This window comes from Sarcophilus harrisii, chromosome 2 (genome assembly GCF_902635505.1).
Source record: "Sarcophilus harrisii chromosome 2, mSarHar1.11, whole genome shotgun sequence".
In the NCBI taxonomy this organism is placed as follows: Eukaryota; Metazoa; Chordata; class Mammalia; order Dasyuromorphia; family Dasyuridae; genus Sarcophilus; species Sarcophilus harrisii.
This window is the reverse complement of record NC_045427.1, coordinates 265,410,433-265,428,973: the sequence shown is the minus strand read 5'-3', so window position 1 is coordinate 265,428,973 and position 18,541 is coordinate 265,410,433. Positions and strand designations below refer to the sequence as shown.

At 38.9% G+C, this 18,541-nt stretch overlaps 2 protein-coding genes across 7 annotated transcripts in view; one reads left to right on the top strand and one right to left on the bottom strand.

Moving 5' to 3' along the window:
• FRMD5 (FERM domain containing 5) overlaps window positions 1-7,482 on the top strand; it is a 365,304-nt gene extending 357,822 nt beyond the window's left edge. The window contains exons 14-15 of one of the 2 annotated variants that reach the window (XM_023500960.2): window positions 5,704-6,047; window positions 6,227-7,482. In XM_023500960.2, the coding sequence (XP_023356728.2) occupies window positions 5,704-6,047; window positions 6,227-6,274 (392 nt within the window). In that variant the 3' untranslated portion in view covers window positions 6,275-7,482. Of the gene's footprint in view, window positions 1-5,703 lie in introns of both variants that reach the window. The other variant, XM_003756063.4, reaches the window with a different exon arrangement.
• A 3,279-nt stretch (window positions 7,483-10,761) lies between these two features.
• The window catches only part of WDR76 (WD repeat domain 76), a 42,715-nt gene continuing 34,935 nt past the window's right edge, over window positions 10,762-18,541 (bottom strand). For all 5 annotated transcript variants that reach the window (XM_012546724.3, XM_012546742.3, XM_003756062.4 and 2 more), the window contains exons 11-13: window positions 17,122-17,274; window positions 13,002-13,055; window positions 10,762-11,315 (exon numbers count right to left, since the gene is read on the bottom strand). In XM_012546724.3, coding sequence (XP_012402178.2) covers window positions 11,060-11,315; window positions 13,002-13,055; window positions 17,122-17,274 — 463 coding nt within the window. In that variant the 3' untranslated portion in view covers window positions 10,762-11,059. The remainder of the gene's footprint in view (window positions 11,316-13,001; window positions 13,056-17,121; window positions 17,275-18,541) is intronic.

Here is an 18,541-nt window from a genome sequence, read left to right as displayed (position 1 = left end):
CTATACTGAATACACTATATGTCAGGAAAACCATAGTCTGATTCATGACACCGGATGGGGCTTCTCACCTTCACGTTGTTTCAGGACAGTTTCTCGGGCCATACTGAAGGCTAGTAGCCTAAAGAATGGTTCATATCTCTGTTGTCTCCCACTAAATTTAGAATCATTTAACACACTCAACTCAGTCACTGAGCAGTGCCATGCAGCAGAAAAAAAAATCCAGCTGAATGTCAAGAGACCTGAGGTTTAGTCCTAATTCTACGGCAAACTACTTGTCTGGCCTTGAAGAAAGTCCATTAATTTTCTTTCTCCCCATCTGTAAACTGGGGATGTGTAACACCTACCCTCGAAGCACTCAGGGGTGCTATGGATAGATCACTGGGCCCAGAGGAGAAAAACCCAAGTTCAAATCCCAACTCAGACCCTACTTACTAGCTGGGTGATGCTGGGCAAGTCATTTCACCCCCTATTTGCCTTAATACACTGGAGAAGGAAATGGCAAAGCACTCTAATGTCTTTGCTAAGACAGCCCCAAGCCAGTATGGGATATGGGATCATGAAGAGTCAGATATAACTGAACAATAATGATACCTATTCTGTCTAGCTCATAGAACTGTGAAGACAAAAGATGTGGAAGCACTTTAAAAGGTACTAAACACCATGCAAATGTGAAGCACGCCAACTAGAAGCTACCATATAGCTTAAGACAGATGACTAAATGCTGTCATATGTGCCAAAAATAGGTGGGATGTCTAGAAATAGAACAAAATGATAAAATAATTGTAAAAGGAGCCTGGCTAATTAACATCTGGCGCATGAACATGAGAAGAGAGACAAAAGGGTCATTCCCTAACAGCCTACCTTTCCTTAGGACCATTACTTTTTTTCTTCTCACTTCCTCTCTCCTTTCTGGAACCAGGTCAACCAAGAACCTTCTTTCTTTTTTTCTTAATACTATTTTTCCAAATACATGCAAAGATAGTTTTTAACTTTTACCTTTGTGAAACCTTGTGTCCCAAATTTTTCTCCCTCCCTCCCCAAAATGACAAGCAGTCCATTATAGTTTAAACATGTGCAATTTTTCTCAACATATTTCCATATCTGTCATGCTGCACAAATCAGATGAAAAGAGAAAAAAATCACAAGAACAACAACAAAAAAAAAAGCAAACAGCAAAAAAGTAAAAATACTATGCTTTGATCACATTCAGTCTCATGGTCCATTCTCTGGATGTGGATGACTCTTTTCATCCAAGTCTATTGGAACTGCCTTGAATCACAACATTGTTGAAGAGCCAAGTTGAATATCACATAATCTTGCTGTATTATTGTGTACAGTGTTTTCCAGTTCTGCTCACTCACTTCACTATGTATCAGTTCATGTAAGTCTTCCCAGGATTTTCAGAAATCAGCTTGCTCATCATTTTATATACATATATATATATACATACACATACATATATATATTTTCATATATATATATATATATATATATTTGCTGAGGCAATTGGGTTAAGTGACTTGCCCAGGGTCACACAACTAGGAATGTTAAGTGTCTGAGGCCACATTTGAACTCAGGTCCTCCTGAGTTCAGGGTTGGTGCTCTATCCACTACACCAACTACCTGCCCCCACAATAATATTCCATAACATTCATATACCATAACTTATTCAGCCATTTCTCAACTGATGGACATCCACTCAATTTCCAGTTCCTTGGCACTACAGAAAAAGAACTACTACAAACATTTCTGCACATGAACCAAGAGCTTTCAAGGAGATTGTGTAGGACTTAGTTAAGCCATTCACACAAGCTCCTCATGTGGCTATCCACAACCAGTCTCTCTCCAACAGATGAATAAAAAGGTTGCCCTGAAGGAGAAAAAAAGTAACTCTGAACCAATAAAACTAGTAACTGCCATTCTTGGAGACTGCTTTGGCTGTAGATACAAGGGTTTAGATCTGTTCAAGGTGAGGTGGTAAAGTGGAAGACTTTCTAGCCTGGATTTTTAAGAGGTTCCTGATTTTGTACTTGAGCTTCTTAGAGGGAGTCTTTACTTGGGCTCTTCCCTGCTAGCCAGGGCAATAACCCAAAGATTCAAGACTGAGCTATCACTGGTAAAATGAAAGTGTAATTTGAGTCATTTTCCTTCTTTATGATTAGCTAGCTCCTAGATTCAAATTTAGGGCATCACTCTGATAGATCAGACTGTTTATTATTGGTAATTCCACCAGCGTTCAATCTAGAATGTATTAAAACATGTTTAGATCTAGTGTAATCTCCAAGATTAGTATTTTTACTTTTCAGTTTTATTGGTCCACATGACTTTTTCCTTATTAGGTCAGACATTATGCCTAAATACTAGGGATACAAAAGCAAAAATACTCATTGACTTCCAAGAGCTCACAGTCTAAGGATGGAGACAACATGCAACAAACAAGCCATACACAGACTAATTTGAAAGAATCAGTAGAAGAAAGGCACCAGAATTAAGAGAAATCAGGAATGGCTTCCTGTAAAACATGGGATTTTAGTTGGGACTTGAAGGAATCTAGAGAAGGTAATGAGGAGGAAGAGAATGGGAGACAGTCAGTGAAAATGCCCAGAATCAGAAAATGGGAGTCTGAAATAGGAAACTTCCAGGAGGCCCATGTCACTAGGCCACAGAGTAGGTGAAGTGGAAGAAGACTAGAAAGGTATGAGGGTGTGAGGTCATGAGTGACTTTTAATGCCAAACAGAGAAGTTTATATTTGATCCTAGAGACAATAAGAAGCCATTGGAGTTCACTGCTGGCCAAAGAGCAGATGGATTGAAGGGGACCGAGATTTGAGGCAGACAGACCCACTGGCAGGTTATTACAATAGTCTAAGTATAAAAGGATGAGAGTCTGTACCAGGATGGTGGCAGTATGAGAGGAAAGAAGGGGCACATTAAATGTTTACAAAGGTAAAATCTGCAGGCTTTGGCAACAGATTTGAGTTTGGTGGTGCTCTCAACAATACTAAGGAAGTTGGGAAGAGGGGGAGGTTTTTGGAGAATGAAAGTAGATTGAGTTTAAAACCTCTACAGGACATCTACTTTGAGATATTTAATAAACAGTGGGAGAGGCAAAACTGGAGGTCAGCAAAAAAGTTAACACTCGGTAAGATTTGGGAACCATAAATAGAAAGGTGATCATTGAATCCAAGGGAACTGATAATATTGCCAAATAGAGAACTTGTATTTAATGGACATACATGAATGAAGATCCAGAAGGGAAACAAAAATCCAGAGAAGAGGGGATCAAGAAGATTGACGATTAAGAAAAAAACCATTAGATTTACCAATTAGATCACTGGTGACTAATTTGGAGAGTGCCATTTTGAAAGCATTTTAGCAAAGTGGAAAAATAAGAAAGCACCAGAGGTACAGGAGCAATATGGATAGAGCAAAGATTATCCTATCTTTGCACATCCATAACAGAGCTCAGTACTCAGAAAGGGCAACAGATACTTACACATGTCCCCTTTCCTGGTAAGGGAAATGGACAAGGTGGGTGCAATCTAGGAATTCAGCTGAGGACATCTTTCTTAGGAAATGGGGGAAAAGGTCTGCGTCCACCATATCTCTTTGAATATACCCACTACCTAGTCCTCTTTCTACCTTTCTGGTTTTCTTATACTTACTCACCAATATGGACTATTTGATCCACTGACATTGGCTTCCTGGCTGTTTCATGAATAAGACATTCTTTCTCATGGCTATTTTTTCTGGCTGTCCTTCATTCCTGAAAAGCTTTCCCTTCTCTGCTCCAACTACAGACCACCCTAGCTTCCTTTAAGTCCTAACTAAATACTGCTTCCTATAGAAAGCCTTCCTTAACCCTTCCTTATTCTAATACCTTCCCTCTGTTGTTTCACATTTATCCTGTATTTAGTTTTCTATGCATGTATTTTTTGCCACATCATCTTTCCTATTAGATTATGTTCCTAGGACAGAATTTTTATTTTTGCTTCTCTTTATATCTACCGTACATAAGTCACTTAATGTTTATTTTTGATTGATTGCACAAATGAGCAGATGTAGAAATTACTCCAGAATTTGTATTTGTCCATGAATTTGTCCAATACCAGGAGTTTTGGAAGCTAGTGATTCCCTGCTAATAGCCTGAGTACTAGCCAAGGTTCCCCCAAAAGAATGTCCTGGATCATCTACACCCAGCGAGAGGACTTTGGGGACTGAGTGTGGATCATAACATAATATTCTCACTCTTTTTGTTATTGTTTGCTTGCATTTTGTTTTCTTTCTCCTTTTCTTTTATCTGATTTTTCTTATGCAGTAAGATAATTGTATAAATGTTTACATATATTGGCTTTAACATATATTTTAATATGTATAACGTAAAAAAAGAATGTCCTGGCTCGTGAACAGGTCATACATCCTTGTTCCAAAAGGAATGAGAAGAGAGGTGTATACAGAACTCTATCCTTTAAAGGGGCTCAAAGTAGTAAAAACCCTCATTGCATCAGGGAGGGGGGATAGATTTGTTTGGTCTGGCAACCACCCTGTCAGCATCCTTATCTGTAAAAGGGGACATACTTGGTAATAGGAGTCCACAAATAGCCACATTCCCATTAACAAGGCGTTGAGGAAATTGTGCTTCAGATTGAGGGGAACCTGTTTTGTCACTGCTGTCCTGAGTATGTCATTTCAGTAAATGCCTTTCCTTTGAGCTGACTGCATCCTGTGGTTCAAAACAAGCAAAGGCCATGAGCCCGCTCACAAAAGCTTGAAACAGTATCTGCTATTAGGCATTAGGGAACTGTGGGCTGTCGTGATGACACTTAACAAGTAAGGTGTTCTTCTAGGTCTATTTCCGAGAGAGTCTGAGGGGTGTCAGTTCTGCTAGGTGATACTTTTTCCCAATCCTATCCCCCCCAGGGGTCCTCACACTTTTTAACTAGGGGGCCAGTTCACTGTCCCTCAGACTGCTGGAGGCCGGACTATGGTAAAAACAAAACCTTTGTTTTCCGGGCTTTTAAATAAAGAAACTTCACAGCCCTGGGCGAGGGGATAATGGTCCTCAGCTGCTGCATCTGGCCCGCGGGCGTAGTTTGAGGACCCCTGCTCCTGCCTTAAACTCATAGATTAAATCCCCAGCACTTAAGGAGGGCGACGGGGTAATTCAGGAGCCCCCAACAGTCCGGATAGCCGAGTGTGCCGCTGGAGCGGCATCAGGGTCGATGGCCTTTAATTAACTTAATTATTAATTAATTAACAAGAGTAATTATTAGTTAATGCCCGGGCCGGGCGGGGCGCGCGTGGGCGGGGCGGGGCGGGGGGCGCGCGTGGGCCGGGCGGGGCGCGGATAAGCCGGGCGTGGCACGAGGGGCCGGGCGTGGCGCGGATAAGCCGGGCGTGGCGCGCGTGGGCGGGGCGGGGCGCGCGTTGGGCCGGGCGTGGCGCGGATAAGCCGGGCGTGGCACGAGGGGCCGGGCGTGGCGCGGATAAGCCGGGCGTGGCGCGCGTGGGCGGGGCGGGGGCGCGCGTGGGCCGGGCGTGGCGCGGATAAGCCGGGCGTGGCACGAGGGGCCGGACGTGGCGCGCGTGGGCCGGGCGTGGCGCGGACGGGCCGTGGCCGCCACAGCGGGCCCCTCCGGATGGGCGGGTGTCGTGGGCCCCTCCCCGGCGGGGGACTCACCGGTGGCTCCCTCTCGTGCGCAGGTCTGGAGTCCCTCCGGGACAGCGCGCACTCCACGCCCGTGCGCTCCACGTCCCACAGCGACACCTTCCTGCCCCACGCGCGCAGCGGCCGGGCCGACAGCAGCGAGCGGGTGGCGGTGATAGCGGACGAGGCCTACAGCCCGGCGGACAGCGTGCTGCCCACGCCCGTGGCGGAGCACAGCCTGGAGCTGATGCTGCTCTCGAGGCAGATCAACGGCGCCCCCTGCAGCATCGAAGAGGAGAAGGAATCGGAAGCGAGCACCCCGAGCGCGGCGGAAGCGGAGGCCCCGGGGGGCGAGCTGAAGGCCCTGTGTCCGGGGCACGGCGGGCCAGAGGCAGAACAGGTGAATAAGTTTGTTTTAAGTGTCCTCCGTTTGCTCCTTGTGACTGTGGGACTCCTCTTTGTTTTGCTCCTCCTCCTGATCGTCCTTACCGAGTCTGACCTTGACATTGCCTTTTTCCGTGATATCCGCCAGACCCCTGAATTTGAACAGTTCCATTACCAATACTTTTATCCCCTCAGGCGATGGTTTGCCTGCAAAATCCGCTCCGTGGTGAGCCTGCTCATTGACACCTGAGAAGGTATGACTCCTCCCATTAACTAGCCAGGTGGACCGAGGAGATACCTGCTACCGTTCCCAGCAATGGGACCCATCGCGGAACCATCGGCACATATAAGTCCTCCTCTCATGACTCCAAAGTACACTGCAGCCTAGGAGGGTTGTTTCCCGGGAGAAGAAAGGATAGGCCCGAGTCCCGCCTAAATAAACTGGGGAAACTCGTTTTCTTCCGAAGTCCTTCCAAGAAAGACTCTGCGGTTCTTTTTCATCTTTCCAATTTGCAGGATAATTTCTGGTTTTGAATTTTGATTTTCATAGATGTGTATTATTTTGAAAGTATCAAATAAAAGAATTTATTTTATTATAATTAACGATTATTCCATTAGTGTCACCCGGCAGATGGGACACTAGTCAAGGACTAGCACTGTTGTATTCTGCAGGAGCCTTTGTCATGGTGCTACTGAGTGCTAGCGGACTGGCCGTGGCAGCCTCAAAGGAACGTGTTCGGAGTGCAGCCGTTTGCAAAAGGGGGAGTCGCTCGGGCTCCCCTCCCAGACAGAATGTTTTCATTAAGTCATCTGCTTTGAATAGTTTGGAAAGCTGGTTCATATAATCAAACCCTTTAGCAACTGGTCTGAGTTGGATTTATTTTTTTTCCCCCCCCCCCCCCCCCCCCCGAATCTGAGCAGAGTGTGGGCATCTGAAGGGGCCACTGAAACAGCAGCAGCAGCAGCAGCAACAGGGGTAGGGTAAGTCTGTTCCCTTAGACTAGAGCTCGGTGCACATCAGGGTGTATCTTGTTATAGGAACTCGGTCATCTGCGGATTTTCCCCCCAAGCCTCAAGCCTTTTTCACTGGTCCAGAAGTGTTAAAAGTACTAAGGCAATTGAAATTACTGGCCAAGGATTGCCCATTCAGGAATTTCAGGCAAAAGCACATAGCTAGCAGCAACCATAGTTTGTTTATCCGAAAGATCTTTGATTCAGTGGTACATAATTCGTACCGCCCGAAAAGGACACTTTCACAATGTATGATTTAAGAAGCAAATGCCATTTTGTTAATCATCTTTTTTTTTTTTTACTTTGTGGAGTGAGCAAATAGAATCTGATTACAAAATGGTTCAAGGAAGAAATTGATCCTGAGGATGAAAAGCTTCCAGAAAAACAGAATTTCAACATCAATATCCATGGAGGAGGCCAGAAGAATCAGCCGAGGGGAATTTCTAAGTCTAGAAGGTAAAGGAACTGGACTCAAATAGCCTGGAGTCAATGCTGGGGCCATCCTCTTCATCAGGAAAATGAAGGCCCACTATCTTCACTGAGGGAATCCTCAGCAGCACCTGCCTAAGAACATGCAGGGAAGGCATATGCTCAGAAAGGCACAAGACCTTGCTTTCATCTCAGGGAAAGATTTCTAAATTATACAGAGCCTAACAAACCTTATTAAGGAAGACTTGTAGTGTCTGTATTCCTGAGACAAATTTCAGATGGCAGCTGCTTTTATCCCTTGGGGAGGAGAATGAGCAGTTTTCAAGTTAGATCTTCCCTTATTAGCTACATACTTAGTCAAACCAGCAAATGAACAGCAAATGAAATGATGAAAACTGGATCCATGATCTTAACAGAAATCAAAGCTGTTGCACAAGCTTTTTTTTTTTTAATACCATTTTATTATTTTTATGAAAGATTTTTTTTCATCTATAACATTAAAAAATCTTCTCCTGCCATTAGGCTGGCAGACCCAATTACATGCTAGGAGCAGGAGATATTAAGATATCTGTGACCATTTCCCTTCAGAAACCTCATGCTATGTGAGGACCATACCCCATGCTAGACAAAAGATGTCTGAACCTGAAAGAACAGGATGATCTGGTGGAATGGATTGTCCCAGAACCTCCCTGCCAGCAACACTCTTTTTTAACAATGACTCTGGACAGGGTGGCAAACAGACCAAGAATGATGGGAGAAGACGTGGGTCACTGAATTTCCTTTCACTTTAAAAATGAGATGCTGCCATTTGTAACAAGGCTTTTTAGCATAGGACTACAAATAAAAGATAGACAATGTGAGAAGAGGCTGCCAGGAGCTGGGGGCTGGTTTTAATATGGATATCTACTGTCTTATGCAACATAGCAGATTACTTTTAGAGTAGTGTTCCTACCTCAGCCTGTAGTAACATGGTGTTTCTATGCAGCAAGTGATAGTTTCAATCCAGACCATTTTCATTATACATGAAAGATACAGTATTTCATTTTTTAATATGTTACTTGTGTCTAAAGTCCAAATGGTACAGTAGTGCTACACACCACTTCCTATTGTGAGATTTTGTCCATTGAACTGTTTTTTTTTTTTTTTTTAAAGAAGAGTTTAACCCAAAAAATTATGGACAGAATTTTTTGCTTAGATTTACTTTTGAAATAGACTAAATAACAAACCTCCTTTGTCTCTTACTAATGTCATATGGTGTCTCTCCCACCCCTTAGTACTAGTCATGTTTTTAACTCAAGTTTTATTATGTGTTCCACAAGGTTTCAATTTTCTCTTCCAATTAGTTTTATTTCATAGGAAAAGCATTGGTTTCCAGAGCTTTGTCCATCAGAGGAAACAAATCTTTTATTAAAGAATAGTGTACCGCGTCCTTTAAGCAGAAGGTTAAACTACAGCAAATGTGAATTCCTTAGTTTCATAAAAATAGATGTTAACCCTTTCATGTGCCAAATCTTCAAGTTACATTTTCCTTCAATTGATGTACCTTTTTCTACATCCATAATATGTAGTTATCATAAAGTCATTGGTGCCATGAAGACTATTTTTAAAATTAAATAAATATTTAAATATCATGGGAAACGAGTGGGTTTGTTGTTTGTTCTTGTTTATTTAATTCTAGCAAGTTGAATTAACAATGTAGTCAAAATTTTTTTATCAATCTTTCTTCCAAGTAGAACTTCACATCTAAACATGTTCAGTGAAGAAGCACTACAAAATCCCCTTCCTTACCCCATGGCTTTTACCTTATGACCCTGCCAGGAACCAATTACTACAACTTAGGAGAAAGGGCACCTTACTCTGATGATACCTAGTTATGACTTAAGATCAAAAGATCAAAAACACACGAGATTTTAACCGTACCAAGGAATCTCCTATCTTTTCCTCCCTCCTTATTGCTTTCAGCATTGACTGGAGAATAATAAAAAGCACAGGGACTGCAGTGATTAAGCCTGTAAATAGGAGAATAGAAAATATCATTCCACTCAGAATCCAGCATTTTCAAATGTTGTTGGTTGTAGTTCCTGGGATTCATTCAGATGAGTTACTCCAGGGAGGGGTGGTTAAAAAAAAAGAGAAGCCTTGACTTAGGCCAAAGAACCTGGGGCTCAGATTCTAGCTGTACTTTTTATTACTTGTTATGACCTGGGGCAAGTCAATTTTCCGAGGCCCTAATAAAGGTGAGATTAGATCAGATGATTTCCAAGGCCCTTTCAAGACTTAAATCCTTTGAAAAAATGCTAACAGATAACCTAGCATTCCCTTGATGGTCCTGCCCAAGATGCTTGAGGAATACATACAGCAGCTGGGACTTACTTAGCGGGAAACATACTATTCCTTTAGGGAAGTACTACCAGGAAAGGCAGACAGGAGGACACCATGTACTCGCGTGTGTGTACACACAACCCCCCCTGCATTCACAGGCTATCACTATTCATCAATTTGATTTGGGCCTTTCTTCAAGGAACTAAGATAATAAGGCTCTGATGAATCTGTGAAACCCAGGAATGTCGTAACTAATTATTCTTATCTTTTCAATGACTTCATAGAAAGGTATTTTTAAATGTTACTACAGACAAGACTAGAACACCGCTGAATGAAAAAGATCAAGAAACACTCAAATCTCAAGTAGAACAGCAAAAACAGGAAGGAGATTTGATTGTATAAAACTATAAATTCTACAATAAGATTGGGTACCAACTAGCCACCAGAAAGGAATCTGGATCAACAGCTAGGCAGCCTTACTTATGCTCAAACAAGTTCTAAAAAGAAAAATTCCAACAAAAATAAATACCAGAAATATTCCCCCACCTTTGTTTTGGAGGAAATGGTACTCTGCATCTGTCAAGACTTTCAGTCTTTTTTTCCCCTTAAGACTGTTATAAGAAGAATCTTTGTAGGAAAAGGGAGAGTTAAACAGGAAATGTAAGTGATGTAAAAATACAAGATATCAATTTTTAAAAAAATTTTAAATAGCACAAATAAACAAAGAGCCAAAGAGGCACTTAATCTGAAAGACCTCCTAATCCACCCAGATTCAGAGTGATTCTTTTAAAAGATAGCTCAATCACCCTTGGAGGTAATCAAATAAAAATTAAAGGACAGAAAAACATCTAGAATGGCATGTAATTCCTCCACAAGAATAATTCTAATGAAGATAGGATGATTTTTCAAGGTCCCTTCCAGCATGAATCTAGAAACAAATATGGAAATAATAGCAGATCGACTAAGTATTGGGTCACAAAAACTTTAATACAATAATTTTCAAAACATTTAAGTACCTCAAAACATGTCTATATAAATGTATACAACTCAACCCCCAAATTCTCACCCCCAACTTTTAGAGAAAAAAAAAAACTCCAGATTTCTATTGCTTCTCCCCAAAAATGAAAAGTGCATACTGCTCACTTTGGTGTTATCATATTTATAAAACTTCCTGTGTTATAAGACTAGAAATCAATGTTTTTAAGTACCACCTAAACTAAATAAATCAACTCTAGTCAAAGTCAAATCTTGGCAACTTTTTTTTTTTTAACCCTTAAAAACATGAATTCTTCCACTAGAATTACCCCCAGCCAAGATATTCTGAGTTGGGTGCATGACATTGATGGAACAAACAGAGGCAAGGCATTCTTCATCAATAAAAGAGTGTACCAGTTCTCCACTCTCATGGAACACATCTATGCTTCTTGGACGAGCCATACTGCCAACAATAAAGCAGTCTTCTTGCTTTGGATCCCAGATAGCTCTGAACCTGCTCAACCAACGTCCTGTGTTGTTGTTATGCCTAGTCAGAAAACAGAATTTTTCAAAGGAGATAAGTATATCAAATAATAAAACGAAAAGAATCCTAGACATAATACACATGAAGAGAACATTACACCCAAGGAGCTATAATAATGTTATATTTCTCATTACCCTCACTGATTTGTGTTGTCCTCATATAGGAACAAATACCACACTTCTTTCATGAATATCTGCCTCTTCTGAGCAGTTTAATTTACTTCTGCTCATAGAGTAAGAGCTCTCTCTAATGGTGGTTCAAGACAACCTTAACCAGATGTTTAGATCAATTTAATGCTTAGTGTTTGTATCCTGTATCATTTCTATACATGATATGACTTTAAAATTGAAATACTTTTTAGTGGTTAGAACACCAGCCCTGAAGTCAGGAGGACCTGCGTTCAAGTCTGGCTATGTGACCCTGGGCAAGTCATTTAACTCCAAGTGCCTCAGCAAGTTAGATAGATAAATCAATTTGAAATATTTGGGGGGCTAGGATAAAGAAATGGCATTTTCTCATTCCACACCAAGGTCCTTTATAAATATCCTTTAAAAAAATATGAACCAATAAGACTCAAGAGTACTATTCAATAAGCAATGAAAATACATAACCTCAGAATATCCACTCACAGTAAATCTTAGGAAAAAGAAAAAGGCACATGGTGATAAGCATATAAAAGTGCTTGCTCAACAATTTAATGCAATTTAAAGAGGGACACAGAGAAAGTTTCCCCTTTCAAACTTTCCCTCTAATATGTCTCTGAATTTTACTTATCTTTTTTTCCCTCCAGTAATGCAGGTCCAAGGCAATTTGTCTGTTAATTTGTATTTGCAAAGAACTTCCTGGGACACTGAATGATTAAGTATCTGACTTGTCTACAATTCCCCAACTAGTAAAGTATCAGAAGCAGGACCTGAATTTAGGTCCTCCTGACTTCAAGCCCACCCCTTTCTATCTATATCACATTGACTGTCTTGGCAAGAAACACTGTGAACTACACAAATAATCAAAAACCACACACATGCAAATCACAGTCCTAGGGGACGGGGATAGAAACATAAAACAAAATATCCTTTGCAATAAAAAGGGGGTCACATTTTGTTGAGGGAAAGGAACAGAACAACACATGCACAAAAAAAATTTTTAAAGCATAAAACAAATTAATTAAGAGACAGGATCAGAAAGCAAGGACCATATATAGATACCCTATAGCAAAGCTTCTTAAACTGGGTGGATCATGATCCCATATGGGATTGAGTAACTGTGAGGATTGCAAACAATTTGGCAATGGTAAAAGGTATCAAATATTCCACTGAGATTTAACTATTTATGTAAAAACAAGCAAGCACATATACCTCATTAGTATGCAAATTTGCTTTCACTTTAATAAGTAATAAAATTTTATGTACACCAAAGAAATGTTTTAAAATAAATTTCTTCATAATTTATTATCAGTAAATGTTTAATTTATATACCTACCTTATATACTTATATACCTGAGGTCATTTAAAAAATTTTGGGGTGAAAAGAGGTCATGAATGGAAAAAGTTTTAAGGCTTGGCCTATAGCATACCAAAAGACACTAAGTTAATTATATGACAATGTCTTTTACAATTTGAATAATCAGATGGTAATGTGTACATTCTAGCAATTCTGCAATGGCTTCATTACTGGCATACTGTAACCTACCTGACTCTGGTCAGCAAAGGAATCTTGGAAGACATACAGCTAGTGTCAAAGACTCTGTGATTTAAAAATAAACACATCAACCAACCAATGTTCCATACAATTTATCTTTAGATGTATTAAAACAAGCATCTAGCATTTGTAGGTTATACATTTGTATAATAAATTTGTAGGTTATACTTAGGTAGCATTTACCTGTCTCACATTTGATACTGACAACAATCCCATGATAGGCAATTCTCCCCATTTTACATATAAACAAGCTAAGAAATGGAATTGATAAAAACCCCTGACTCTAGATTCTCCACCCCAGGTCTTAGAAATAGGAAAAAAGGACATAATAATAATATAACTAACTTAGCAAATGACTAAATATAATTTGAATGAAAAAACAACCCAAGTATATGGACCATATTGCAATGCTTTTTAACACACCATTGTCCTAGCATTTTCATATTTGTTTCAGCCAAGAAACTTTGTTTCTCTTCTAAACCAGGTTTCTGTAAACTACAGAAGTAAAAAGCTAAGATTTGTTTTAAGTGCAATTAAAATCATTCTTAGTTCCCAGGAGATACAAAATACTTTTTTCTGAGGGTGCTAGTTTGCTGACCTCTGATCTAGACCTACCTACTATACGAGGTATTCCCTGGTATAGAAATTCCCTTCACCAATGAACAGCAAGCAATTCAGCTTTAACATTACACAGTTGGCTGGGACACCAAATAATGGCCATGGTCATATACTAGGGTATTAGATGCAAGTTCTCAATTCTTCCTGACTTTGAGGCCAGCTCAATATGTACTATACTGACAGGCACTGATAGCCATGGAATAGTATCATATGAATAACATTTTAAAGAAATACAATCAAAACGAGAACAAAATCCAAACAATATATATTTGTACATAGCGCTCCTCAAAATGTTTTTAGAAAAGTTTTTTTTTTTAAAGAGAGATTGAAATAATACAGTATGAATCAGCTTTACATACTGTCATGCTTACATTAAGACTAAACTAAAATGACAACATAAGCCTAAAAAAGCTACACTGAAAATCATCAAAATGACTTAAACCTAGAGATTTCATGCATTCTGTGGTTTTTACATTTCTCTTCAATGTCACACTTCATTATTTATATTCTATTGTATCCCTGACGTGTATTCATCCAAGTAGAACCGATCAGAATTGAATTCCTTCTTTCATCCTATGCACACTTGTTCATGTCCTTCCTTATAGTCTCTATTTAAGAAATAATCAAATCACAAACATTTTATCCAGATGTGTTAATCATCATTGTGTACCAATATAGCACTCTGGCTATATTTCTATCATCTATTCTTTTGATTCTGTGACTTGTTCCCTTCATTTCCAATCATAAGTTTCCTGGATATCTTTTAGGCTTTTTAAAAATTAAATTCATTTTTTCAATCTGCAAAAATCTGCTTTTTCTCCCTCCTACACTCCTTCCTCAAATGAGAAAGAAAAACAAAACCCCTAATAAAAACATCTTGAGTCAAGCAAAAGAAATTTTAGCTTTGGCCATGTTGAGGGGGAAAAAAAAGTCTCAGTTTGCACTGAGCTCTTCACCAATCCACAAGGTGGCAAGGAGCATGCCTCATCATGAGTCTGCTGAAATCAATCATCATCATGCTGTTCGGTGGTCCTAAATCTTTTAAAGTTGTCTTGATAAATAATATATATATACATTATATATAAATCTGCCTCTGCTTACTTGTTCATGAGTTTCCCCAAATTTGTCTGAAGCCATTCCCTACATCATTTCATACAGAACAAAAGTATTGTTTTCCATCACATTTACACACCCTAACTCGTTCAGCCATTTCTCAATTGATGGCTACTCTCTCAGTTTCCCTTTCTTTGCACCTCAAAAAGAGTTAATACTTTTTGTGCATCTCTAATGTTGCTTAGAACTATTTGATCCATTTAAATTTACAAGAAACTGAGCAAAGTTTTATACTTGCCAAGCTGTTAATTCCCTTGCCTTTTCCCATGACTTTCATTTCTTTTCCAATTATTTCCCTTTAAAGTCATTTTATTTATAAAAAGTTTAACTCCTGTTTCATCTCTTAAGAAATTCTAATTAAATTTGTACCTAAATTATGTTTTTTAAGAGATTTTGCTTGCAGATATTCTGGGTTTGTATCTTGGGCATTCTTATCACTTCAATAGTTAATTTTTTAGCCTAGCCATTCATTTTGTTGTTTTGTTGTTTGCTTAGTCTTCTCTCTAACTTCTTGACTTTGGACTTTAAGTTAGGGATAGGGTCTGCACAACTGAGAAAGTCTGGAATGGTCTTGATGCTACTTTCTTAGCGTACAGGATGTTGTCTCTAGAGTAACTCAGACTGGAGACCTGTAAGCTTTCAGTGCTTCCAAAATGGTCTAACGTAAGGCAAAGTCCAATTACTACTGCCTTTCTTGAATGAGCTCTCCAAGTTCCTGATATGAATCTGAGCAACATGCCTTTAGGCTTTGCCCCATTTGGAGTTTTTGAAAATTGCTGCAAAATCTAGCCCCTGTCGTTGGCTGGAAAACTCTTGTTTATTCAAAGTAATAAAATCATAAGCTCCATTTTGGTCTGGGATTCCTATCCAGATTGTTCTTCTATAGGCTTTAGACTAGAAGCTGGAAACAAGACCCTACTATGCTCCTAAGGTCCAAGCCACATAATTGCTCTTCTCTAATAAAGCATCTCCCAGCCATGTCAGAATTATGCAAGATTCCCTAAAAGATGTACCAAAAATATCCTTGCTTAATGACTTTATGATGATTAATACTGAATGTATCAAATGAGGCAGGAAACAGGAAAATATATGCTTACCAAATTCATGTGCCACTTGTTTTTTTAAGTTGTGACCCCATTTGGAATTTTGTTGGCTAAGATACTAGAATGGTTTGCCATTTCTTTCTCCAGCTCATTTTACAGATAAGGAAATGGAGGCAAACAAGGTGAAATGACTTGTCCAGGATTACACAGCTAGTAAATGTTTGAGGTCAATTTGAAATCAGTAAGAAGAATCTTCCTGACTCCAGACACAGCACTTTATCTATCCACTTGGCTACCTAGTTATTGGTCACAGATTTCAAATTTAAATATCAAATAATTTAATATTTATAGATGAGCTAAAAACAGTAGTTCTCAGGTCTTCCCCCTCCCCCCCATATCACATTAATGTTTCAAAAATTATTTTTACAGGAAGTGGCTATAAAAGAGAATCAAAGTTGAGCTCAGATTTATCCACTTCTTCTTGTTTTAAGTCACAGGTGGGAAATGTCTGGTCCACAGGCCAGGGAAGGCCCACAAAATCATTTGCTAAGATGACTGCAAATGAAGAGGAAATGAAAGCTGTAGCTACAAAAATCTAAAGAAATGTGTCTACAACCACCTCCCACTGTTTGAGTTCTAAGTTGGCAATTTTGTATCCATGAATGAGACTATAAATATCCAACTGACCCTTGGCAGGAAAAAAAAAGGTTTCCCCCCTGTTACTCTAAATTATGGGTTTGAGACTCTAAATGAGGCAAGTGGGATGGGGGTGGATTGATTCTAGAACCTCAATGACAAAGACAAATCCTATGTCACCCCTAAAGTATTAGTAAACATAAAAATAACGATGATGGCCATATAGTTTTATAAATACTATTTCATTTTATCCTCACAACTCCGGGAAGTTATTATTATCCCATTTTTGCATATGAGAAAACTGAGAAAGATGAAATGATTTGCACAGAATAACTAAGAATCTAAGGCAGAATTTGAACTCAGGTCTTCCTGAGTTGAGGTTTGGCTCTCTCTTAACAATTCCATTTAGTACCTCCACCGACTGAATCCTTCAATACTAAAATAACTGTCCTTCCCAACTATCTTCATTGAATAGCATTCATTATATGAAAAATAGCAGTATAAATAGGATCTCTTCAAAACAACCAATCTATTGGGTAAAGGCTCCTATTTAATCTCTCCTTCCCCAGGTCCCAGATGTCTAGACTAGCCCAAGTATATAATGGCCTCCTTGGAGCAGTTAGTTACAGACCAATAGTTCAAATAATTCCCCCAAAGTTTAGATCATTATATAGAATAGGCAAAATGCCTCCCCAATTTACCTCAAATTATCATCAGCACAAGTAGTCACTACTCTGTTGCCAGTAAAAGGTGAGAAATATGCAGAAGCAAGGCTCTTCATGTGTTCAGTGATAGAGATCAAAGGTTTCGTTTCTTTTGATTTGAGGTGCCGCAAATCATAAATATGAACATTCCTATAACATATATAATTAGATTTTTTAAAAAATCAATAAATGAGAACCAATAGAGCAAAAAACATAAGTTTATATATACATATATATTTATTTATTATATACGTAAATATGTTTTTAAAAGCCAATACATATGATATAAGCAACTGTTTATAAAACCCAACACAGTGCTAAGAACAAAGTAAGTACACAATGAATATTTGAGAGGGGAAAAAAACTTGAGACAAAACTTTTTAACCTTTAGTGTTACATTTGCAGACAATGGTAGAAATGAGAGGAAAAATAAGGTAAGCAAAGAATTACTTGGAGGACTTCCATTTTGTGGATAAAGTCCATTTTTCACTCCCTTCCACCTGTGCTTCTGATTCTATGGTCTTTGCTACAATGATCTCCCCTGGCTTCAACTCCCTTTTATATGTTATTTCCCCCCATCAAAGTAATTTACAAAAAACAAATAACATTAACAAGGTAGGAGTTGAGAATGGGTCTCATGTGACAGTGGCACTGCGCCTGAGGAGCCTAGCCATTCTGAAAAGAGGTGAGAAAAGAATGTTCCTGTCCAATGACTAATACTCAAACAAGGGATAAATTCAAGATGAAAAAATGATCATTTTTCTAGAATTTGTAAATATTTTCCCTAAAAAACTAAATGTGCCAAGGAGAAAAAAAAATTACTAAAATGCAGTAAACATATTAAGAATCTACTACAATGTACAAGACCGTGAACTAGGCATTAAAAAAAAAAAAAAAAAAAGAGGCCAAAAAAAAATTGAGCAAATAATAATAAAAGAATAAGACCATAGAAAATTACTACAGTGACAGGGAAAACAAGATATAAACCCAGTAGAAAACAATGAAATTTTTAAAAGCTACATGTAAAGACTAAGAATCAATAGTTTGGTAAAAGAGGCACAAAAACGCACCAAAGAGAATGCCTTACAAAGCAGAACTACGCAAGTAGAAAAGGGAATACAAAAGTTCACTAAAGAAATTAACTCCTAAATAAAATACTATTGAATTCAAAATAAAATTATTTTGATAACTGTAAAAAAAAAAAAAAAAAAAAAAAAAAAAAGAATTTCTTAAAAATCAGAATTGGGCAAGAGGAAATTAATGAGTCTATAAGACATCAAGAAACAATCAAATACAACCAAAGGAATGAAAAAACATAATAAAACGTAAAATCTCTGGTGGAAAAACAACTGACTTGGAAAACTGATCAGAGAAATCTGATAATTATTGAACTACCTGAAAGCTATGACTTTGTGTT